The sequence below is a fragment of the Bidens hawaiensis genome, unplaced genomic scaffold (assembly GCF_021521415.1).
Source record: "Bidens hawaiensis isolate Kalapana, Puna unplaced genomic scaffold, B.hawaiensis_p1.1 tig00050821_1, whole genome shotgun sequence".
NCBI classification, from domain to species: domain Eukaryota; kingdom Viridiplantae; phylum Streptophyta; class Magnoliopsida; order Asterales; family Asteraceae; genus Bidens; species Bidens hawaiensis.
This window is the reverse complement of record NW_027499122.1, coordinates 69,864-94,111: the sequence shown is the minus strand read 5'-3', so window position 1 is coordinate 94,111 and position 24,248 is coordinate 69,864. Positions and strand designations below refer to the sequence as shown.

The window sequence follows — 24,248 nt, the reverse complement described above, 5'->3', positions numbered from 1 at the left end:
GAAAAAATGCACCAAATTTTTGGGTTCCCCATCGTAGATTAAACTTGTGCAAGAGTGTTGCTTGATGAAACTCCAACATCAATAGAGTATATCCACTTTCGGAAGCCATTTGAGAGCGTGTTCAAATGTTTATACATGTTTCTATACGATCACATTGAGCAAAAGGGTTAAGAAGGGTCATGATATTGGCACACCCTCAATATGCTCCATATTAGTCAATATGGAGCATATTTTGTTGGTTTGGTGTTTAGTAATATGGCCCATACTGACCAATATGGACCATATTGATGTGTAAATAGAAAAATAAAGTGTGCCAACAGACATAGCCGGTTAAAAAAAACGATCAACATATACTAAAAAACGACATGTGCACGCCCAATGGTTAGAACCGGTTCCTAAACCAACTCTTGGTTCACAAAACCCTAACCGGTTTTGGGTTTCAAACTACAGAACCGGTTATTTTGTTCACCTTTAAGTGGCCCCATTTCTTTCTTGTGTCCCAACAAAAGATGAAGCTATATTCAACTTTATGGCCCATCGAAATAACGTACTAATGACCACCGTACGGCAGACTAGACAGTAGCTAGATGAGGGTACATGAATTATACGTGTGCCTCATTTTTTGTTGATTTTGAAATTTAATTAAATCAGCATGAAGAAAACTCAACAGTGGTAATAGTTACTATTGCTTGTAGTTACCACCACATTGCCACTTATCCAAAACAAATTTAACACAGATTTTGCTTATAAAATCACAAAACAAAAAAGAGTGCACGTAACAAAGTAGCGAACCATGTCATGCGAGAACAGTTAGTGAGCAAAAAGTATAAAACAACTCATTTAACAAACATATGTTTACTAATAAATATAACTTAATCCTTAACATGTAAATCCTCCACTTTTGAGGCGACAACTTCAACTGCAGAAAGCTGCTTGTTTGGCCCGTTTACAACAGGGGCAGTGTTGTCTTTTTGACTCGTGGAGCCCGTTACCATCTGCCATATTCGTACAGTCCCATCTTCAGACCCAGATGCATACGACTCGCCTCCAGGCGAAAACCTCACACAATGGACTGGACCATGATGACCCTTATTGCACCCTTAAATACCCAAAACATCAAAATATTATTGGTATTGTAATAATATAAACTTTTAGTAAGTGACTTATCAGGTTTTTAAGCATTTGAAAACATTTGGGTGACTTATCACAAAGTCACATTGTTGAGATAATAATTTAATATACAACCCAAGCAGACCCGTTTTGGTTAAACGGGCCAAAACGAGCACATCTAATGTTATTATTCATGTTACTTACCAATTTCTTCTCCGGTATAAAAATCATAAAGACGAATCCACATGTCCTCTCCTCCTGCAATAAACTTGTTGCCATATTTTGGTTCCAATGATGCCGATTCCACGGTGCAAGGCATATCATAACTTTTCACTAGTCCAAAACTAAAAATGTATATATATATATATATATCATGAAATTTGTAATGAAAAGCAAAAAAGCAAAAAATCAAAAAACAAAAAGATATGGACTACATGTTAAGTCTCTAGACTTTGTTTTTTCATACGATTAATCATTAAACACTTTTAACTTACGAAAAAATTGAATATGAACAGAAACCTATGTAGTATGATTAAATAGTTTAACTTCATAAAATTTAATTAAACGTCTTCTAGGCATGTTTATATGTATTTACTTGTCAAAAGGACCTTTTTTGTTCAGGTTTTATAAATTAAGGGATTTTATCACATGAAAACAACATTTAGGGACTTAATCATGCAAAAATTGAAAAATCAGTTGATTAAATTATTTTATAAAATATATGAAAATGAACGAAACCTATTATGTAAAAAACCTTTTTGTTCAGTTTTATAAGTTTAGAGGCTTTATCATATAAAAATAAAGTTATAGCGACTAATAATGCAAAGATGAAAATCAGAAGTAAAAGTGAAAAGGGACTTAAAATTTATAAAATGTGCAATGAAGTAAGAAAAGTATGGAGTTACATTTAAGTCCCTGAGCTTTGTTTCATCAAAGCCCTAAAAAAACTGAATGGAAACCTTTTCCTGTGTGAAATAATCCTTTCACTTGTTAAAAATTAACAAAACTGTCCTGTTCCTTGTTAGACAAAACCTTTTCATTCAGTTTTAAAAACTAAAGGTAATCATGCAATTAACCAAGTTTAGGGACTTAATCATACACTTTGATACCACTAAACTAAGAGCCCTTTGGTATCTGATTTGACATATTATAATTACCTTTATACACCTTATAACAAAAAGACACTTTTTTAATCTTGTGAATAAACTTGCATATTAAATTTTGCACATGGAAGTTTTTTGCACATGTGGCAGCTGGTATGACATGAACCAGTGTCACATCAACAATAAACAAACAAAAACAGTTAAAATGAAGTCATTTGCTAGACTCTGAAATAAGTTACTGCCACGTGTCACAATTCTGTGAGCCCAAGATTCTCTTTCCCGCTTCTCCTAATTCACCCATTCGTACTTATAGTAATAAAACATAATATATATACTAAATTAAATATAATAACTTAGGTGAGATATTTGACTTCAAATATACTAAATTACAAGGTAAAAATTCGTGTATTACACGGGTTGAATAAAGAAAATATCAAATACTAATGAAGACTCGAAAATTATAAAATGATATTTTGAGATAAAATGATGGAAATTACGTATAGGTTACACATAGTAAAGAAAGCTTAGGAATTATAAATTGACATGTTGAGATAAAATATGAAAGAATATAACGTATAGGGGTTACTAACTAATAATATTTGAAGTCAAATATCTCACGTAAATTACGATCTAACTTAATATACTTAATATACTATGTTTTATATAGAATAAGAGAAATGGGAAAAAGAATAGTGGGCTCATAGAATTATGGCATGGAGCGTAGTTCCTTATCTAAATAGATATACATTAGTTGGTAACTTGTACGTAATTTCAGTCATATCTTAAATCAAAATTATTGTTATACAATTCTCAAATCTTCATTACTAACTATTTAATATTTTCTTTATTCAACCCATGTATATAATACACGGGCTTCTAACCTGGTTGATTAAGTTGGCTTATAATTTATGCCTAATTTAAAGTTAGTTAATAAGATCAGATATATAGTGTAACAATAACTTACTGATTTGCATCCCAAAACTTGACACTGGAACCATCTGCTGTCGTAATATAGCGGCCATCATTGCTAACTTCTGCACTAGTCACAGGCGATTTCGTTTCAAGCGTATTTACAATTTTGCCACTCCTCACATCCCACAGTCTGCCAATAAATCATTTCATTCAAACAAATATTATTATCTTACACTACTGTATGCTGAATTATTGCCTAGTATAACATTACACTACAAAATCCTTCAAACAGAAACTTCATGTATCATCAATGTAACGTATTATGGTCATTTAAAAAAAAGTAAATTTGAATTCTTTTTTATTGCATACCTTACTCCACCAGAATCAGAGCAAGAACTTAGAATAGTTTGGTCACTGTGAAGCCATGCAACAGTCCTGATAGAACCAGGAGATTTCTCAACTTCCCTTGCAGGTGCATCGGGTCGATTTAAATCAAATACGCGTAGTATTTTTTCAAAACCACCAGTTAGCAATAGATGAGTATCCTGTATACATATACATACATAAATATATGTATACATCATACAAACTAGCATTCACAGTGAGTAAAGTGGTAATATAATATGCTTAAATGCAATTATGAATTACCTCAGAAAAAGCACATGCTCGAACAATATGTTTGTGGTCAAATGAGTGCAATACATCCCCAGTTAAAGCATCCCACAATTTCCTACAATATTTTTAAAAAAATACAATTATTTCATTTAACAGAATCACATAAAACCTGTTTAAAGCATACATCATAGTGAAATAAAAGTAAGTGCCACAGCCATCTTGAAATAGACAAAATCAACGACTGTGGAATGAATGTATTCTGATACAATCATTAAAATAAGGATCAGTTTCATATCATTTAAAAGTTCAAAATGCTATATTTAGCCTTTAAAATTTCATAACATTATATATCATTATTACTCTTTCAAAAGACAAAATATGCCATCTCAGCACATAACATGGTTCACATTTATTCGTTGAAGCAAGTTATAAGCATCTGATTTTTATTTTGGTTTAAAAGGGTGAATATGATATTACGACTTATGAATTTTAGAATGATGCATATGATAAATTGAACTTCTATAAAAATATATATATATATGAAAGTGTCTCTCCATATAGCACGGTAAGCAAATTTCTTTCACTAAATATAAATAATAAAGAAAATGTTCCACTACATACGCAGAAAAATCAGCAGAAGCAGACGCAGCACGTAAAGCATTAGTATCCAGACAGCAACTCCAAACAGCACCTTTATGCCCCTCAAAAGTTCCAATCCAATCACCAGTTTCTCCATTTCTAAGCATAGGAGTAGAATCTGAAAATAATAAACTAAAACAATAATAATCCTAAAAAACTAATGCACAATATACACATGCTGCAGTATTAAGACTTGGGTATGATTAAGTGATTCCAACATTGCACTTGTACACAAAGTCACAAACTTAAACAATGAGAAAGAACATATTCAATATTAACACTACTCTTAGTTATTTTAAGAGTAAACTTATAACTCTAACTTCGATTCTATCAAGTATAATTAGTTTCAACTAGCGGTGAGCACTGAGCAATAACCGAACCGAAAAGAAAAGGCGACAACCGACACAGCTGAACCAATATTAACAAATAACTGAATTAACCGAACGTAGTTATTCGGTTACTTCTTGTACCCTCGGTTAACCGAAATTAACCGTACTGAACAATTCATATTTTCATAAATTTCTCGCTTTTATACATATTTTATACCATCATTTCATTTATATTTAAGTATAAATTTTAGCTCTAATTCGACTTTGGGTATTAACCAAACAGAACTGAAACCAAATACACGGAACCGATTAACCGAAAACCAATTGGTTAATTTGGTCGAGGCTATTAACCAAACCGAACCGTGCACACCCCTAGACTTTCAACTAATCAATCTCATAATAATAATAATAATAATAATAATAATAATAATAATAATAATAATAATTCGAAACAACTTATTACACCTTAAAACAAACAGATAAAGTTTCAGCATTTTTCTTCATTCAAACACTCAAATAACCTAAAAACGCTAAAATTATCAAAACGAAAAGCATACCTTTGCTGGCACTGATGAGGAAGAATCCATCTGGTGTCACCGGACTGTAAAACAAATCCACCACCGGACGAGAATGCCCATGGCACACAAGTGGCACGGCAACTTTCTTCTTATCCATTATATTAATTAATAATTACTTCAAATTACACAACAAAACAAACCCTAATTTCACAAATCAATCAGTATAAAACCAACAACTGATCCAATAAAAACACGCGCAATTGGCCGAATAATAATAAAATGGATGATGATGATGATGATAGATTGATTGATATTATTCGTGACGAGCACGAAGAAATGGCGGCAATAAACACAGGTGGGATCGAAGATTATCCACACCTCCTAACCCTGTGATATCAATGAAGAACGAACGGATCTAACTAGTAATTGATAATCTCAACCCAAAATTAATACATAGTAAGATCATGTGCTCGTGTATAGGTTAGGGCTAGGCGCGAGCCTGCCGTTGATGGATTGGTTCCATTTATATTATTCTGCTTTCTTCATTGCCTGTCTGGGCTCTCTTTCTCGGTAATGGTCCTTGATGTTTTATGCTATGTTTTTTAATTACCTTGTTGTTTTTGAATTTGCAATTGACACCTTATAAATATCATTCCTAAATATATTAATAGTTGGCACTTGGCAGAGTTTATACGCGTCGTCGGGTGTGGCTTGTGACCACCGGTTAAAGGTTTGACAAGCAAGCCTACAAAGTCGGTAATAACAACTCATGATATAGTATGTTTAAGTCTGTGTTCTGTTTGTCAATAGGACATTCAATTCTCTCAACTACTTAGTTACACTCTTTTGCATAATATCATCATTTAATCTACGACATATACTTATTCTTATGTCGGAGACTAATTACCGTGAAACCCCGTTGATGCTCACTCTGATATGCTAACGATTTCTTGTATTGCAGGTGAAACTCATACTGTTTATGTGCGTAGATTTTGGTAGCAACAAGACATGTTACATCTAAAGTCACGAGGCTTGTATCTTACTGTCATGTTAGTTGTTCTAAATAGCAGCATCTAAAACTAAATATCAAAAGAGTCACTCTCACACTAATCATATACATGTAACCATATATATAATAAGAGGTTCAATAAAATTTGTCTGTTTGTATAGCAGATTTTAACGTATATAAAAATATATCACGACACAAACGTTTTCATTGAATATTAAAAACACAATGCGTGCCAATTCATTTTCCTTTTATCAAGTCACTCTTTACTAGAGATCGTTATACGTCCTAAAATAAAATAAAAAATGTGAGATTTTATCAACAAAGGAAAGAATACCATTTCCTCAAAATGAAAGAAGCATTGTTTTCTTTTCAAAGAGTTTGGTCAATGTCTCCACTTGAGTAAACCACCCTTAGGGGGTGTTTGGTACAGAGAAAAAAAATGAGAAGAAATGGAAATAGGAGAGAAATGGAATTGGAAAGAAATGGAAATAGGTGGAGAATTGAAAATCATTTCCTTTGTTTGGTAGAATAGAGAAAAGAAGTGAAAATCATTCTCCTTCTCTCAACCTAACTCTTCCAGCTGCCACCAACTCCACCTTCTCCTCTCTCTCTCCGGCGACCGTTCTTCCTCCTCTATCTTCTTCTAATCCACCACGGCCACCAACCACTAAAACCACAGCTGCCGCCAACCACTCCGCCGCGATTTAGGGTTGCTAGTTGCGAACGGACGGACGCCGGTCGGAGTAGGACGCGACGGAGTAGGGTTCCGCCAGTCGGAGTAGGACACGAACGGATGTTTTTGCCTACATCATCGCCGGAGTTGCTAGTTGCAACGCGACGGAGTAGGGTTCCGCCGTGCCGGACATCATCGCCGGTCGGAGCAATGGAAATAATACCATACACACTTTTTGCCTACACCGAGAAGACAGATGAGTAGAGCAGAGAAGCGATGGTGGCTCACAGAGAATTCCATTTCTCTTCAAAATGGAGAGAATTGGATTTCTCAATTTTTTGCCTACACCCAATTCCCAGAGAAATCCAATTCTCCCCCCAATTCTCTACCTAATTCTCCCAAACAATGAAAATCCAATTCTCCACCTTCTTTTCTCTCTACCAAACACCCCCTTAGTTTTTAATTCAAAAGAAAAAATCCATATGTTCTTTTTCCTTGTTTTTATTGAAACTTAGGTATATGAAAAGTTTGGCTTTTAATCCTCATGTGTGATTTTAATAACTTTCAAAAGTGAACACTTAATTATTTTATAAACGTCGATTTTGTTATGGCCTGTGTATATCTTCATATCTTTGTTGAAATTGAATTTAATTATTGGTCTTGATTCATTCTTAAAAATACGCCCAGTGGTTTGACAGTCGATACACGATAAAACCGTAACATCAAGATTCTTCCGGCTTTAAACTCCAGCTCATATTTAGGTTGCATTTTGCAAAATATCAACGCAATACTTGGCAAATCTTTGGTTTTACTAAATGTCATTGAGTTCTTCAATGTATTCAGTGTGTTCTCTTGTGAGAAACCATCGGCGCGTAGTGCACTCGAGAGAAGACACGACTGAGTTTGGGTTATCCCAAGTCAGTAGAAGTTGACTTAACTTGTAATTGTTCTCAATGTTGAGAAAGGTACCATGTTATTTAACTTGTTTTGTTATTAATATTATTATTATTATTATTTTAATACAAATATTTTGAAAGAAAGTCTTAAAAAATGGGGAAAATTCCCAAAATAAGCATTTATGAAAATGTTTTTCAGGTTTTAAGTGCCATTTGAAAGAAATTCACAAAATAGGTATTATAATCTAGTCGTGGCGAGTAGTTTGTGTAACCAATTAAAACTTGACACGTGTCTTTAAACTAACCATAGCGAGCAGATTACTAACCATTTACTCGTCACGACTAAATAAGTTTTATGCCTCGTAATCAACGCCCACGAGTAATTCATAAGTTCTTTGGTCGCGACGAGTAGATTGTTAGGTTAAACTAGTCGCGGCGAGTTAACTACTAATAAACTACTCGTGTAGGGAATGTAAACCAGGTAAACTAGTCGTCGCGACTAAAGGACTTATGAATTACTCGTGGGCGTTGATTACGAGGCATAAAACTTATTTAGTCGTGACGAGTACATGGTTAGTAATATGCTCGTTACGGTTAGTTTAAGTACACGTGCCAAATTTTAACTGGTTCTACAAACTACTCGTGTGTAATCATAAACTACTCGTCACGACTAGTTTATAATACATATTTTGAGAATTTCTTGCAAATGATAACTAAAACCTGAAAAACGTTTTCATAAACGCTTATTTCGGGAATTTTCCCTAAAAAATATTAAATTAATAATTATAAATTATCATCGATCAAGTCCTGATAGTCCTCCGACCCCTGTATGTATATTATCTCTAGAAAAAATATCTTTACCTCTGCTGCTGCAAAATAATCAATCATCCCTGCGATCAACCCTAATTCAGCAAGAAGAAGAACACCTCGGAGAAAATGTCTGGAAAATGAGCTAAAGGTATGATAATGGGGACAACAACCCCCAACACCAACACCAAAGACAAGAAGAAAGCCGTCCTCACGCGCCGGCCTTCAGGTTACCAAATCTTATCTCAACTCTTTCTAATTTTTCAATCAATAATATCAATCCATGATACAATTGTTAGTGTAATCGGTAGATGCACAGTGTCTGAGATCTTTCTAGTCCGATATGTTAGTTTTTGAAGAGGTAGGTCCCAGCAGAGCCCAGTTGGACCCGCAAGACTCACCTTGAAGAGGGACGTTTGCGCAAAGACCAACTGGTTCCGCAGGACCCACCATGCTCAGAGATGAAGACCTTACGCGCAGTACGCCAGCTGTTCACGCAGGGAAAGCCTCCCAATGGTGAAGTACCCCGCCTGTCCCCGCAGCTGCGGATACAAGCCATCAGGGAAGGCTACCCACACTAATAGCAAGGCTACACGCACAAGGCACTAACTCAATAATTCAGTGTCACATGAAGGAATGAGCAAGGCGGGAATACTCCCGCCCAAATGAGCCAGTCCGTATGCTTCTGGAAGATCTTTTGTACTATACCTGCCAAGGTATGGACAAAATAGACAAGATCTGACCAAAGCAGCCCATGAACCTATCACAGGGTGACAGCTCACCGACAAACAGTACGAGGAGCATGCTCTAGTACTGTTTGTCACTATTAGCCCCTGCCTACTCACCAACCCTTGTCGTGGCACGCACATAGCCTGCAGTTGGTGGAAAAGGAATAGTACACAGCCGGCCTGGTCACTATCAGCCGCTGCCTACCCACCAACCAGCATGGCACGTGCGTAGCCCGTAGTTGGTAGAACAGGAATATTATACAGCTGGCTGTACCTGCTTGGAAACCTACCTTCGGCTATAAATACTCCAACACCTTGGAACGGTAGGATCATCTGGTATCTTACCTTCACTAGCTATTTCTCTCAATATACACTTATATTCAGAGCAATCTAGTCTGATTCTCACACCGGAGGGTGGTCACAAGGAGGAACCCCCCCCCCCCGCCCCTTCTCAGTGACGAGCTCACGGTGTCTGTTTTGCAGGTCATCTGAAGAACATCCTTCTTTGCCGGACCTAACCCTCGTGGGAAACATTACTTAACCCCCAGATTATTCATAATCTACTCGGGGTCGATTAGTGTTTCTTCATTGGCGCCATCCGTGGGACAAAACCTAGAACGAAATCAGTTTTTTCAAAACTTCTGAAAAAATGGTTAACGTTACTCCGGTCCCAAGGCCAGTAAGTGACCAAGAAACCCCGGTAACCACAACCCCAGCTACTGGGGGGAACACCGGCGGTTACACAAATTTTACGAACACTACCCCGGTTACCCAAGCGGGGGCAAGTGTAGTAAACAATATTTCACTGGGGTTCACTGATGCCCAGTTGGAGAAACAGACGAGGCTCCCTCGCCAAACACTCGATCAAGTTAAGGCGTGGGCCGAAGCACGTCAGAAGGAATTCCAAGCTGAGTTGGATGAACGCTTGCGTTCACTCCAACAGGCTGACGAGTTCGGGAGCACTCGACAACAGCTCAACATGAACAGTGAGTGCGAGTATTCGGACGATGATCGGGAGGAATCCGACACTGACGCGAACCCTCGCCATAGGGCGAAAGGGAAGCGTAAAGAAACGGACTTCCAACCAAGAAGGAATTTCGGAGAAACCTTCAAACCAAGGAACGCGGGGGGAAACCCACGCGACTTCTCCAAAACCTTTAGACCAACTGCTGCAAATGCGGGAACATCCAAGTTTGCAAGGGACATTGCAGAAGCAATCGCCCCGAGAAGTGCCAAACAGATGTCCAACATCGGCACTTATGATGGTCTATCCGACTCAGACGATCACTTGAACAGATTCATAGCGGGGGCAACTGTCAGTAACTGGACGGATTCCACGTGGTGTTATATGTTCCAGATGACGCTAGTTGGAGCGGCCAGGGCGTGGTTTGATCGTTTACCGGTCCACCACATCTACGATTGGGCGGACTTTCAACACAAGTTCAGCCAACACTTCAGTCAACAGAGGAAATATACTGAAGAGCAGTGGACGATCCTCAACTGCGTGAGAGAGGAAGATGAATCTTTACTAGACTTCATCACTCGCTTCAACTCCAAAAAGCTGAGTCTGGGCAACATAAGTGAAGATCTTGTTCGCGCCGCTTTCATCCAGGGCGCCGAATACCCAGAGCTTATCCGCACGTTGACGGGTAAGGACGACATGCCATCCACATGGGATGCCATCATGACGGCGGCCAAACGCTTTGCCGAGACGGAGAAGCAACTGGGTAGGGACCTTCCCCAGAGTACACATCTCTACACGCAGAGGACCAGAGAAAACAATGTTCGGATCGCCCGGCATAACAAAAAGAGGAAGCTAGGTATTTGGCAGTCAAGGGTAAAATTTGACACCTCATCCAGCTCTCGCCCTCTTGTTGGCGGAAGGGATAACACGCACCCTTCAAGCCGAAAACACCGGTGGACGCCACTCACCAAAAGCGTCACGGAGATATTTGCCACCGAAAAACTCCCATGGCCAAAAGCTCCAATGACCCGGCAACGACCTAATGCGGATCAGAGCAAATCCTGTGACTTCCACGGGACAAAGGGTCACAGTACAGAGGAGTGTACATCCTTGAAGGATATTGTTGAAACATTCGTCAAGGATGGAAGACTTGCACACCTTGTGGCATCAATCAAGAATGGAGGAAGGAATGATAACCGGTATAAAGGCAACGGACGAAAGCCCGTTGACATCAGCATCCACATGGTTCATGGCAACATCAGAGGAAGAAAAAGACGAACGACAGAACCATGCGAATGGAAGGAAGCGCGAGGTGCGCTTCTCGCGAGTGCCAGGAGGACCCAGCAAGGAAGGCCCTATCGTCATCAAAAGCCAGCTGGGGCATTACATAACTTCCCGCACTCTTGCTGACAACGGCGCCTCGTCAACGGTTATGTACAGGCAGTTCTTCGACAAGCTAGACGACGAAGACAAAGAACGTCTGGAAACGGTTTACGCCTCAATGGAAGGGTTCGACGGCAGCACAAACACACCCCTGGGTATCCTATCTTTCCCCGTCATTCTCACAGACGGAAAATACTCCCGCACAGAAGACGTGGACTTCGTCGTAATGAGGAAGCCACATCACACATACGACATTCTCTTCGGGAGAGACGGGATGGCAAGATTCAACGCCGTGGTATCTTCAGTCCATGGCATGATGGGATGGCCAACTGCTGAGGGTGTAGCGATGATCACCGGTATCCCCCAGGTATGCATCGCATCCGTCTCATCTAAACCCAAACCAAAGATGGCTAAACCAACCATCACCGAACCAGAAAAATGGGCTCTCAATGGCAAATACCCTGACCAGGCTGTTACAATTGGCCCAACAATCGCTGATCCTACGCGCACCTTACTCAAACAATACCTTAATTTCATTCCTTCAAACAACAACACTCTGTTTTTTACTTTTTTTATAAAACTAAAACAATTTTCTTCCCCCAATGCGAATTCAATTGTATTGTTTTCATAATTCCGTGAAGAATGATCTTAAAGAGAAAGGTTGTCTGTTGTCATATTCTTGCAAAATCTAAACTCTGTTAAGTTCTTAGAAACAGAATTATTGGATTATCTGTTCATCTGTTGTCAAATGTCATACATTCGAACTTCTTTTACAATTTTTAAGATCAATTTAAGCTTGTGTACCACCATATCAGCTGATTTCATATGGCATTCATAGATCAATGGAGATCTTAAGAACAATGATGTAGATTGACTAATTTTACCAACTATCTTTTTTATGCTATAATTTTCGGTTAAGTGTTGAATAAAGTTAGTGGATATGGTTATTGGTACTGTAAACAGGTCAATTTCCATTGAAACCGGTCAAATAGGTTAAAACTTACCTTAAACGGGTCACGTTACATTGAAGTGGGTCAAATTCTGTTGAAACAAATCATCTAGGTTAAATGTTACCTTGAAATGGGTCAAATTCTGTTAAAATCAAGTCAAATAGGTTACTTGTTGAAACGGGTCAATGGGTTAAAAGAGGCCCGGGAGGCGTACTTTTATTCATTACAGCCTCTTAAAACGTGTATATGTTAATGACATTACTTTTGTAACCGCGGCTCAAAAGGGTAGAAAAGTGACTTGAAATCCAGACCAGTAGTGACCCATTTTAAAACAACCTGTTTCAACCCAAACTAAATCTAATATCAATGATGCAATATGTGTGTACAGTTTCCAGTGGGCCGAGTTCACCGTCTTCTGAAAACTAGAGTTTCTGCTAGCGGAAGAGTTGGAGCAACGGCTGCTGTGTACACAGCAGCTATCCTAGAATACCTAACAGCAGAAGTACTAGAGTTAGCTGGCAATGCAAGCAAGGATTTGAAGGTGAAACGTATAACGCCACGTCATTTGCAGCTTGCTATTAGAGGAGACGAAGAACTTGACACCCTCATAAAAGGAACCATTGCCGGTGGTGGCGTTATCCCTCACATTCACAAGTCACTCATCAACAAGTCTTCTAAAGACTGAAATGGTTATAGTTTATATATTATACACCTGCTTTTTGGGTTTTAGCTATTTTTAAGACCTTAATGTGGCTCTATATGTATCTTTAAATGGCAAATATGTGAAACTTTGAAAATTTGCGGTTCTTTTTTATGTTTGTGGAAGAGCACCATGAATATTTTAGTATTGTGCTGTTTTTGTACACACCAAGTAGCATAAAACATAGTGGTCCAAAAACACACCGTTAACTACACAAATGAACAAGAACTAAGTTTTGCCCGTGTTCATTTGCTTAACTTTAATCAAGCAAAGGAATGTGAACATGTAAGTAAACTATATTCTTATTTGTGTAAAGTGAAGTTTTTGTTTGTGAATACTAACGATCATTAACAAAGAAATGATACACATACACAAACATGAATAAACCTTAACCATGATATGAATGAACATAATCGAACATGACAAACGTAAATCAATGAGCGCGACCATGTTTGTGCTCACGTATTTAAATAAATTAATATAAAATGTTTGCTAAATGTACATAAACGAAATTTCCTGCCAAGCAGTTCACAAACAGTTTACTAAATGTCTAAATGTTTGGTTCATTGCAGCCCTAAACATGGAAACAACCCCCATAATATTCTGAAAATTAATGAAAACTTGGCTTAAACCAAATGATCAACCAAACAATCTATAAAGTAAAAAAAGTATGCATAATGTCGACTCCTCTCCAAACTCGCTTATGATAATTAACCAGCATATACATATATAGAGAGAATGAGAGGGAGAGAGGTGTGATTTCAGTTGAACCATACAATACAAACCCTACTACATAACTTCATTAGAAGAAACAAAAAAAAAACTATTTATCTGTCTTGATATTTTACTGATGAAGGGTAACATTGCTGCAAGCAACACCTTGGGGCACTCCTCATGAGGAAGATGACCACAACCCGATATCGCAACTAGTCTCTGCATAATTATACATTTGGCAGGTCATCATCAAACAATATTTAAAATGGCTGTATAAACATTTAAAAAAATTCATATAAATCAAAGGAAATGATAGGGATCAAATATACTCACAGAATTTACAAATTTAGATGCCATGGTTTGAACAGATTTAAGAGGAACCAGAGCATCCTCAGATCCTGCAATAACCATAACCGGGGTATCTTCAACTGCTTTCACCAATGAGGATGCATTTTCTTCGGTGAGGACCGTATCAGATGATAATTTACCAATTTCATACAATGATGTATCCCATCCTTCAACGTATAGCGGGGCCTACATCATGCAATAGTAATATAGTGATAAGAAAATATGCTATAGTAATATGATTAGCACAATCATATGTTTGTGCATCCATTACCTTGTAGAGGCTTAAAACATCGCTTGTTAGTTTTGTAGCATCATACCACGCTCTTCGGTTAACAACTTGACTGATTTCGGTCCTGAGTAAAGAATGAACCAAGTTTTTCTTCCCGAGAGACGTGCGCATTAGTATTCTAGCCAACCCGGGGACCACTTCTCTTGATAAGCTTACTGTAAGCAATACCACCCCCTTAATTTTGACCTGAAAAAATAGTCTATTTTGACACATTTGTAACTTACAATAACCTGATTTGACAAATGTTGTTAACTTACATCGACAGAATTTGCTGATGACTGGACTCTTTGTGCAGCCTTTAACGCAAGAAGACCACCATCATCGTGACCAACAAGCACCACAGAAGAAAACCCGATTTCTTTACAGAAAGAAATCAACATGTCAACCTAGAAATAATTATTTAATTATAAAATAAAAATAATAATGACAGATAATAAGTGCATGCGAAATGAAGTTAATACAATTTGTCAAGCATGTAATAACCTTGTTTTAGTAATCATAACTAACGCATTACCTGTGTATCAAGCATGTAAGGATTAGGCAACTTATTCGCCTCCCAATCCTCCCGCCTCGGTCTAGAAGTCAACCCCCAACCAGGCCGGTCAAACGCAGCAACAACACAATTCACCTGGCGAGACATCACTGCCATCACATGTCGCCAGGAGAACACTCCACCGCCAAACCCATGCACCAAAACCACCCCAAATTTTCCACTTGCATCCTTTTGTAACAGTTTACTTGAAACATACCCGTTATTCCCTTCATCTACATTAAGAACCGACATTTCTTCATGGGAATCCGTCTCATCTAACAATGGAGTATATAAAGAAGAATCTTCAAATTGAATACTATAACTCCTTCTAAGATGATGTTGGGTTTTTGGAACTGATATTAACGATTGATCATCGAGCAGATTTGTTGAAGATAAAGTTCTAGATGGTGGATTTGGTACGTTAAGTTTGTAATGAATTGTGAGATTATTCCAACTCATGAATAAACTGTCTAAGTCAGCTAGTAATCGGACTGGTAGTTCTCGGTTATTGTGACCTCCACGCGATGATTTTCGTTTGTTCTTCTTGTTACGTTTCCGTGACATGTCAGCATGAGTTGAAGATCGCGTAGCGTAACCGATAAAAGACAAAATTTTGCTCAAAAAAGCCTGGAAAGTAGTAAGAAAATAATTAACAAAAAACAGTTATCATTGCATATTTGCATTCAACGCGCATTAAAGCCTATTCTAGAAAGTAAGCCTGTAAACGAACTTAACATTTAGTGAACAGTTCGTGAGCCGTAGACGTTTAGGTAAACGAACAAACATGAACACACGCCTCCTTCGTTCATTTATGTTTGTGAACATTCATTTAAATTTGTTTATGTTCGTTCTTTACGTTTGTTTTAAGTTTGTTTGTTTACATTCGTTTATATATTCAATTAAAATTGTTGGCCCATGATAACTTAATAGTAATAACTTTTTAAGCCCGACACACTGTTATTCATGTTACTTTAAACTAGTTTGGCTCAGTTATGTTCGTTTATCAATATTCAGTTAGGTTCGTTCATTTACGTTCGTGAACCATTCGTTTATGCTCTTAACGAATGAATATAAAAGAACACAAACAAGAAAACTCCGTTCTTTTAATATTTCATTATTGAGCATTTGTTCGGTTAAAGTTAAACAAACGAACACCAACATGTTCCGTTCGTGCTCATTTACAAGCCTAATCATAACCCAAATCAGTTTGTCAATAAGTAAACGGGTCAAAACTGTGATCTCTCAAAATGAATTTTTTTTCTATAATATTAAACGTACCGAACCAGGATCGACTCGATTAAACATAAGCTTTCTTCGTGCTCTACAACTTGTTCTATAAGCAATAACTGTATGCCCAAGAGCAAAAACCACAGATGACAGGAATAATACATTCATCCCCCATGATTTCTTCAAATGAAGCCTTTGATTTGAAAGAGAAGATGAATTTTCAGCCTCAAACTGAGAATTTACAGTGAACACGCACGCTTTAACTGATAAAACAAGTATTGAAATAATCGAGCATAATGTCACCGTTCCAAGATATTGCCCATCATATATCATATAAACAGCTGCAACCAATTTGAAAAAAGTTATAAAACTTGAAAAGGTTATCAAAAACAAGGCTAGAAATAGTTTCCACATATATAAAAGCTAATTCCGGCATTATGACATGTATCTGGATCAAACAGAAACTAATAACTATGTTCAAAGCTGGAGCAGTTAGTTTCAATGATGAATACTGAATGGATTGTTGGTGCTATAATTCACTTTACATAATTAAATGAATCTCTAATGATCAGGAGATGATCCAAGAGTTCGCAGGCTCTTATTTGAACCAGCTGGACAAGGGGAAACATGGCAAAAAAGGCTCAAACTTCAAACAGCACATCTTGGGCTAGGAATGGAGTTACGGCCCCCATAACCAGCAGACGGAAAGGTCTCGACGACCCTGATCATATGGCAAACAGCCATTGACGATTTGGCCCAACTCTCAGACTTAAACTCCTTAATTTAAAGCCCTGATTTCGTTAATCGAGATTTTTTTGCCAAATTTGTCAATCATCAGTACTTTCCTTTTTTGTCCTAAAACGCATAAACTTGATAAGATAAGCTAGGCGTCTATTTATCATTTTAATTTCTAATTTTTATTAGTCAATTTTTAACTTCAAAATTTTGGCAAAAACCTGTCATATTTAAAAAAATCACATATAAGTACCAACTCTGCAACATCTTAACAGTTCCTATATCAGAATGAAGTTCAAAATTGTGCAAAAAGCGAGATATTATCATCATCTATTATGCTCGTGCCTGTGCATCTTAAATAATAAATCCTGGTTGCAGCCCTTGGACATAGATTACTCAACATAATCAAACCACATAATCTTTCTCGGGTTCTATCTTTTCTGAAGCCTATGCAGTCGATAACGCCAATACATCACCGATATATCAGTTATCGGTCCCTTGGTAAATATTGGTCAGAATATCGGTACCGATAATATTGGCGATATTGACCAATATTGGACCGATATATCACCGATATTCCCGATATCAGTGTTTAAAGTCTTAATTACCAATTTTTAGTGTTCAGTGTTATTGTTTTAAGTCTTAATCAGTTTGCCTTTGCTACGATTGCTAGTGTTTTGCAAGTTGCAAAAGGTTAATTTGTTAATGGTAGGGGAATATACTGAATTATTACTGTTAAATTGCCATATATATGAATTTTACATGATATTAAAATTACCGATATCCCACCACGATAACCAATATATCAAATATCATCCAATATTTTTCCACATTAGCTGCTTAGTCTGTAGCTGCAGCTAATTGCGTGTGTATGAAAACCGAGATCCTAACACTAACACCTATAGCAGCTCGAAATTCAAAACCGAGCATAAACTACACAAAATCAATGCACAATTCATATCCATATATCATCATCTATCATGTCCATGCACATGCATATGCATAATAAATAATCAAACACAAACACAATGCATGCACAAATACAGTTAACCTGATCACATACACGTGATAATAACAGATCTGATGGCCGAAACGAGAGGAACATCCGTCAACGAGCTTCTGAAATCGTACCGATGCAAATGCTCGTGAAAACTATAGCACCTAACGCACACGAAGCTCGAGATTAAATAACACGGAACCAGTACATCACCAATTGCTACCAGAATTGGAAGCCACGGGATTAATAATGACGCCACCATTACTATAAGGAAATGAATCGTCCGTACAATTCTCCGTATCTTCTCGAACAATCCGCCCTTGCAGGTAGCCATTGTTGTATGAATTGATTGAATGTGGCGAACCGGCCATGTAATGATCGCCGGTGGATGAATTGGACGGAACGGACCGGACGTTACCTGTTTTCTCGTTGTACCGTTGGCGATATTAATTGGACAAAGGTTTGTGTTTGAAATGGAGACGACGGAGTACGGGATATTTGGACGGAGGGGTGGTTATGTAAATACGAAGAAGTTTAAGGGTTGAAGTGTAATGTTGATATGAACATAGCATGTTTAATCTGATTTTCTTTACATGTTGATACTTTGAAAGATACAATTTGTGCAAAATTTAAAAACTAGGAGAGAATTAATAACATGTTCATATATGTTCTCTGTTGGTAATTAATCATTTGGGTTGGACAAGTTGATATGGTTTAAAATATATATTATTATATAAATATTTCATACAATTTTAAATGCTTTGAGCTAGCTTTTTATTAAATATTATTCTTAGTTGGCTCAAATGTGGGTTTTTAAGGTTTCAAAAGTTAACAAGCTAAAATTGATAAATCAACTCAACAATAATGAATCCTGATCAGTTTATTTTGTTTATTCATTCTTTTTTTGGAAGCATCATAATAAATATATATTATTCTTTTGGCAGCGTAATCTTTTGGAAGAAACAACCATAGCCACAAGTTTGGTTTTTGGCAGGAGCATCATCACAAATCAAAATACTTATTGTTTGGTATTTTATTTTACTCTTTTGTTTCACTTTTTGTTCTAATCATGTTGGCTGTTATATTTGATATGGTTTTTGAGATTATTATTAATATGAGCAGCTAAACTTTTTAAAAGTACCTAGTTTGGCTAGTTGATGATATCTTGATGATTGTTTTGGGTTCATTAACGAACATATAATTGATTTTCTAGTGTCAAGTTCATATTATTGTGATTTTATTCTATGATTTCTATTGAGTTTGTTCAATAATTTATTAATTAAACCCCGTGTAATTTTATCTTTACATGAATTAGTTTCGTGTTTGGCTTAGGATTGCATGTTAGACTAATTACTTGGTGTTTTTGGTTGTTTGTGGTAGACGTCACCATAGGGTTTGATTGGTTAAGAGTTGTTTATCTCAGTAGTTCATCTACTTTTAGTCGGACCAAGACATTAGGAGTTGGTTTATCTATTTGGTCTAGTCGATTTAGTTAGCCATTGTGAGACCTCGTTCGGTTGTCTAGGCGTTGATTAGGTTAATTTGTAAGCCAAGTTATTTAATCTTTAATATTGAATTACCATTATTCCCTAAGTTTGTTTGGATTACGACTTACAAGCCTTAGAGGAATTTGTGATTTTGATACGGACCAAGTAATAAATTAATTGGGTACTTAGAAAATCAACCGTGCTTTATTCTTCTTTCTAACCGTACTTTATTATTCTTTGTATATTGTAGGGTGGGGTTTTTTTAGTGATTTTGAGTGTAAATTATAGGGTGAAAAAAGAAAAATGTAGTGGTTTTTTTTATATTTGGGAAAACTTTATTTTTAATATTTGTTGAATTGGTTGTGAGTATAAAAGAGAGAAAACTGTAATAATAAAGGTATAAAAATATTATTTAATTAAAATGAGAGAAAAATGTAGTGTTTTGTAGTGTAATTATAGAGATAATGATAAGAGACGAGCTAAGAATACTCTTATTATCGTTTAAACATTAAATATACATATTATTTTTCATAAATACGTGTGATTAAAAAAAATGGAGCTTAACAGGGTGTTAAGCTAGAGTCCCTCAACAACCGGCCTTAAAACCCACCCACCACGATAACCATAGACCCCACCTAAATTATTGTCCACCAACCCATAACCCCAATTTCTCTCCACAAATCAACACTACGCCTGCAATCCACAATATACAAAATAATAAATCGTTACATTTTAATTTACAGCCACCATACAACCGTCATGCCGGACCTCCCACCGCTACCACCACCACCTCCATTCTTCTGGGGCGAAACACCCGAAGACGAATTCTATAAATCACAAGGCGTCCGTAACTCCAAATCCTACTTCCAAACACCCAACGGTAAAATATTCACACAGTCTTGGCTACCAATTGACCAAACTCAACCGGTCAAAGCCTCCGTGTTCATGACTCACGGTTACGGGTCCGATACCAGCTGGTGCTTCCAGAAGATCTGTATCGAGTACGCTAAATGGGGATACGCCGTGTTCGCAGCGGACCTCCTTGGCCACGGACGATCTGACGGACTACATGGATACCTCGGTGACATGGATAAAGTCGGTGCCACGTCATTATCGTATTTTCTCTCCGTTCGCGGGAGCGAAACGTATTGTAAACTTCCGGCGTTTATGTTTGGGGAGTCGATAGGTGGCATGATCACTATGCTTATGTACTTCCAATCAGAACCTGACACGTGGACCGGATTAATATTTTCTGCACCACTTTTCGTGAGACTGGAAAATATGATCCCATCGAAGGTAATTTACTAATTTGTTATTTTACTAGCTTTAAAATCCGTGTGATGCACGCGTTGCTTAAAAAGGGTACAATTAAGCTACATAAAATAAATTATTAAATTTTAAAACCAGACATATATTTTATTAAATTAAATGGTTTTATAACTTCACATTATTTTTTATTGGAATATTTATACGAATACATTGTGTATTCTCACGCTATTTATCATAATCACAAAAAAGATGCATCTAGTGATTAATAAGTTATAATTATATTTTTTTAATGGAATAACGAATTCTAATAAAATATGATAAAACGTTTCATTATGAATGTCATAAACAAAGATCATATATAAAATAACATAAATAAAACACGCTTTTGTATTACAATTTCAAAAGAAAATTATGAAAACTCTATGTACCCATGGAAGATGAATGAATATGTGAGAATAAAGTTGTTATTCATTCATAATTTATTCTTGTTTTTATTATCTTATACCTATAAATATCATTTATCGAATTTTACCATATTCATTTCATACACTTAAAAGTGTATATAAATTGATATAATAAAAAAGGTAGATATGAATTCATTAAAAGATATATATTTTAATTATACTAACATAGATACCTGAATATTTTTAATCTTTTATAATCTAAGTCTTTAGTTATTTGATTATATGATGAATTGATATGTTTTAATTACATTGACATAAATATATTTTCATTAAAAAAGAGAAAATAGTTTGAGCGAAAAATTTATGTTAGAAATGAATCTCCAAGGGACACGCGTCTACATTATTTTCTTTTATTAGAATAAGTAGATTAATATAAATATTATAATAATGGTTAGTTTAATACTCTAATTTTGTTTTCTTTGTTAATTAAAGATATATTTGACAATGTACGGGCTACTATTTGGATTAGTGGACACGTGGGCGGTGATGCCGGATAATAAGATAATCGGGAAGGCAATTAGGGATCCCAAGAAGTTGAAACTAATAGCGATGAATCCGAAGCGGTATACTGGGAGGCCAAGAGTGGGTACGTCGAGAGAAATTGGAAGGGTGACGAATTATATACAAAACAACTTTCACAAGGTTAAAGCTCCTTTTTTGACATTACATGGGACGGCTGATGGGGTTACATGTCCGACTGGGTCCCAGATGTTGTATGAGAAGGCATCGAGTGAGGATAAGTGTTTGAAGTTGTATGATGGGATGTATCATTCTTTGATACAAGGTGAGCCTGATGATGCGGTTAATCTTGTGTTGGTTGATATGAGAAAGTGGATTGATGAGAAGACGGAAAAGTATGGGTCAAAAAGTAATGATAACTAAATATAAGGTTAAAGATGTATTTTATCAACAAATGTAACCAAATGAGGTTTTACAACCAAATTTGGGTAATTAAATTAAATCTAGGGTTTTTAGACATAATCACATTATGGAGAAGGGCATCGGATCTTAAGACTGAAGCAATAGAAAAGAACCAAACCTTGTGTCTAGTTGAACCAAAATATAATGCAAAATGTATAGGTGCGAATAGGTGTACAAGACTAAATTAAATGAAAGATGAGAAGTTAAAAAGCATAAGACAATACTCATGGTTATTAAAAAAAAATACATGATTGTGGTTAAGTGTTTGGGGGTAGACTAACTGAAGGTGGACGCTATAGTTGCAAAAATGGATACTATATTAAAGAAACACTAATTGACCCCGGGCAGATTACAGATAATCTGGGGGTTAAATAGTTGTTTCCCACGAGGGGTTAGGTCCGGCAAAGATGGTTCTTCTGATGACCTGCAAAACAGACACCGTGAGCTCGTCACTGAGAAGGGGGGTACCTCCTTGTGACCACCCTCCGGCGTGAGAATCAGACTAGATTGCTCTTGAATATAAGTGTATATTAAGAGATTGCTAGAGAATATAAGATAATGAGATATCAGATAATGTAAGATAATGTAATGTGTCCATACCATTCCAAGGTGTTGGAGTATTTATAGCCGAAGGTAGGTTTCCAAGAAGGTACAGCCGGCTGAATAGTATTCCTGTTCTGCCAACTGTGGGCTACGCACATGCCATGCTGGTGGTTGGTGGGTAGGCAGCGGCTGATAGTGACCAGGCCGGCTGTGTACTATTCCTTTTCCACCAACTGCAGGCTATGCACGTGCTACGACAGGTTGGTGAGTAGGCAGCGGCTGATAGTGACATTAAGTAATAGAGCATGCTGCTCGTTGTACTGTTGTCAGTGAGCTGTCGCAGCTTTGGTCAGATCTTTTGTCCATACCTCGTCAGGTACAGTACAAAAGATCCTCCAGTAGCGTACGGACTGGCTTATTTGGGCGGGAGTTTACCCGGCTTTGTGCGGGAGTATTCCCGGCTTGCTCACTCCTTCTTCAGGTGACATTACTGAATTATTTAAGAGTTAAGTGCCTTGTGCGTGTAGCCTTGCTGCGCGGGTAGCCTTCCCTGATGGCTAGTATCCGTTGCTGCGGGAACAGGCGGAGTACGTCGACCATTGGGAGGCTTTTCCTGCGGGAACAGCTTGCGTACTGCGCGTAAGGACGTCACGTCTCTGAGCATGGTGGGTCCTGCGGATCCAGTTGGTTTCTGCGCAGACGTCTCTCTTCAAGGTGAGTCTTGCGAGTTTAGCCTTTGCGCAGACGTCCCTGTTGAAGGTGAGTCTTGCGGGTTCAACTGCGCAGACGTCCCTCTTTGAGGTGAGTCTTGCGGGTCCAACTGGGCTCTGCTGGGACCTACCTCTTCATATATGTTTAAATGTTTAATGATTGCTATTGCTGCTCAAAGGTGCTGGAATTTATTCCAAACGGACTTAAAGTTCGCATTCCGGCATGGAAATTTACAAGAGGACCTCTAATTAAGTTTAGCAACCTCAAGGTTATCTTGTCAAAAATCAGGAGTTGAAGGTGTACGAGCTTAAAAGGCTCTTTACAGCTTCTACACAGGAACCCAAGTACCAATTAACCCAACTCTAAAAACATTAAACTAATTAAACCAAATCTTATGTTGGTCGCTAAACATGTAGGGATTTTATAACAAAAAAAACCGAATAATAAGAACCGAATAACTCAAAAACTGTTTAAAAACCCCCGAACAATGCCCCTATCTCACACAATGTGAGATGACAACTTATTGTTATTGTTTTTAACTTTTTAAAAGTAAAAAAAAAATAATAATTCTTATTTGCCAAGTTAACATAAATTTATAAATTTCTTCAAATATTATAATAGATTTACTTTATAATAACACGAGAAAAATTTAGAATTTCGTTTGAAAAACCTTGA

The 24,248-nt window shown here is 37.1% G+C and overlaps 3 protein-coding genes and 1 pseudogene across 4 annotated transcripts; 2 read left to right on the top strand and 2 right to left on the bottom strand.

The window, feature by feature from the left end:
• Positions 1-755: 755 nt before the first annotated feature.
• On the bottom strand, positions 756-5,760 carry LOC143598784 (uncharacterized). The gene is made up of 7 exons (XM_077076919.1): positions 5,266-5,760; positions 4,362-4,497; positions 3,774-3,855; positions 3,495-3,670; positions 3,178-3,315; positions 1,315-1,454; positions 756-1,099 (listed from the first exon to the last, which is right to left on the bottom strand). The coding sequence occupies exons 1-7, from the start codon at positions 5,381-5,383 to the stop codon at positions 873-875; spliced, it is 1,017 nt and encodes a 338-aa protein (XP_076933034.1). The 5' UTR covers positions 5,384-5,760; the 3' UTR covers positions 756-872.
• Positions 5,761-8,740: 2,980 nt separating this feature from the next.
• On the top strand, positions 8,741-13,438 carry LOC143598783 (putative histone H2A variant 3; annotated as a pseudogene). Its single transcript, XR_013147172.1, has 2 exons — positions 8,741-8,840; positions 13,025-13,438. The product of XR_013147172.1 is annotated as a putative histone H2A variant 3 (transcript).
• Positions 13,439-13,805: 367 nt separating this feature from the next.
• Positions 13,806-16,809, bottom strand: LOC143598782 (uncharacterized). Its single transcript, XM_077076918.1, has 6 exons — positions 16,498-16,809; positions 15,202-15,846; positions 14,945-15,073; positions 14,670-14,873; positions 14,384-14,584; positions 13,806-14,269 (listed from the first exon to the last, which is right to left on the bottom strand). The coding sequence occupies exons 1-6, from the start codon at positions 16,777-16,779 to the stop codon at positions 14,126-14,128; spliced, it is 1,605 nt and encodes a 534-aa protein (XP_076933033.1). The 5' UTR covers positions 16,780-16,809; the 3' UTR covers positions 13,806-14,125.
• A 3,575-nt stretch (positions 16,810-20,384) lies between these two features.
• On the top strand, positions 20,385-22,303 carry LOC143598774 (caffeoylshikimate esterase-like). Its single transcript, XM_077076912.1, has 2 exons — positions 20,385-20,961; positions 21,831-22,303. Exons 1-2 carry the CDS (start codon positions 20,425-20,427, stop codon positions 22,278-22,280), a joined length of 987 nt encoding a protein of 328 aa, XP_076933027.1. The 5' UTR covers positions 20,385-20,424; the 3' UTR covers positions 22,281-22,303.
• The last annotated feature ends 1,945 nt before the right edge of the window (positions 22,304-24,248 follow it).

Bases quoted from the DNA above. Each gene is read 5' to 3' on its own strand.
- LOC143598784 (XM_077076919.1), bottom strand. From the start codon at position 5,383: ATGGATAAGAAGAAAGTTGCCGTGCCACTTGTGTGCCATGGGCATTCT. The intron at 3,671-3,773 runs GTAATTCATAAT...ATATGTATACAG, and splicing joins GAGCATGTGCTTTTTCTGAG to GATACTCATCTATTGCTAAC. The intron at 1,100-1,314 runs GTAAGTAACATG...TGGGTATTTAAG, and splicing joins TTATACCGGAGAAGAAATTG to GGTGCAATAAGGGTCATCAT.
- LOC143598782 (XM_077076918.1), bottom strand. From the start codon at position 16,779: ATGATATATGATGGGCAATATCTTGGAACGGTGACATTATGCTCGATT. The intron at 15,847-16,497 runs GTACGTTTAATA...ACTACTTTCCAG, and splicing joins ATCGAGTCGATCCTGGTTCG to GCTTTTTTGAGCAAAATTTT. The intron at 15,074-15,201 runs GTAATGCGTTAG...AATTATTTCTAG, and splicing joins CTTACATGCTTGATACACAG to GTTGACATGTTGATTTCTTT.
- LOC143598774 (XM_077076912.1), top strand. From the start codon at position 20,425: ATGCCGGACCTCCCACCGCTACCACCACCACCTCCATTCTTCTGGGGC. The intron at 20,962-21,830 runs GTAATTTACTAA...TGTTAATTAAAG, and splicing joins AAAATATGATCCCATCGAAG to ATATATTTGACAATGTACGG.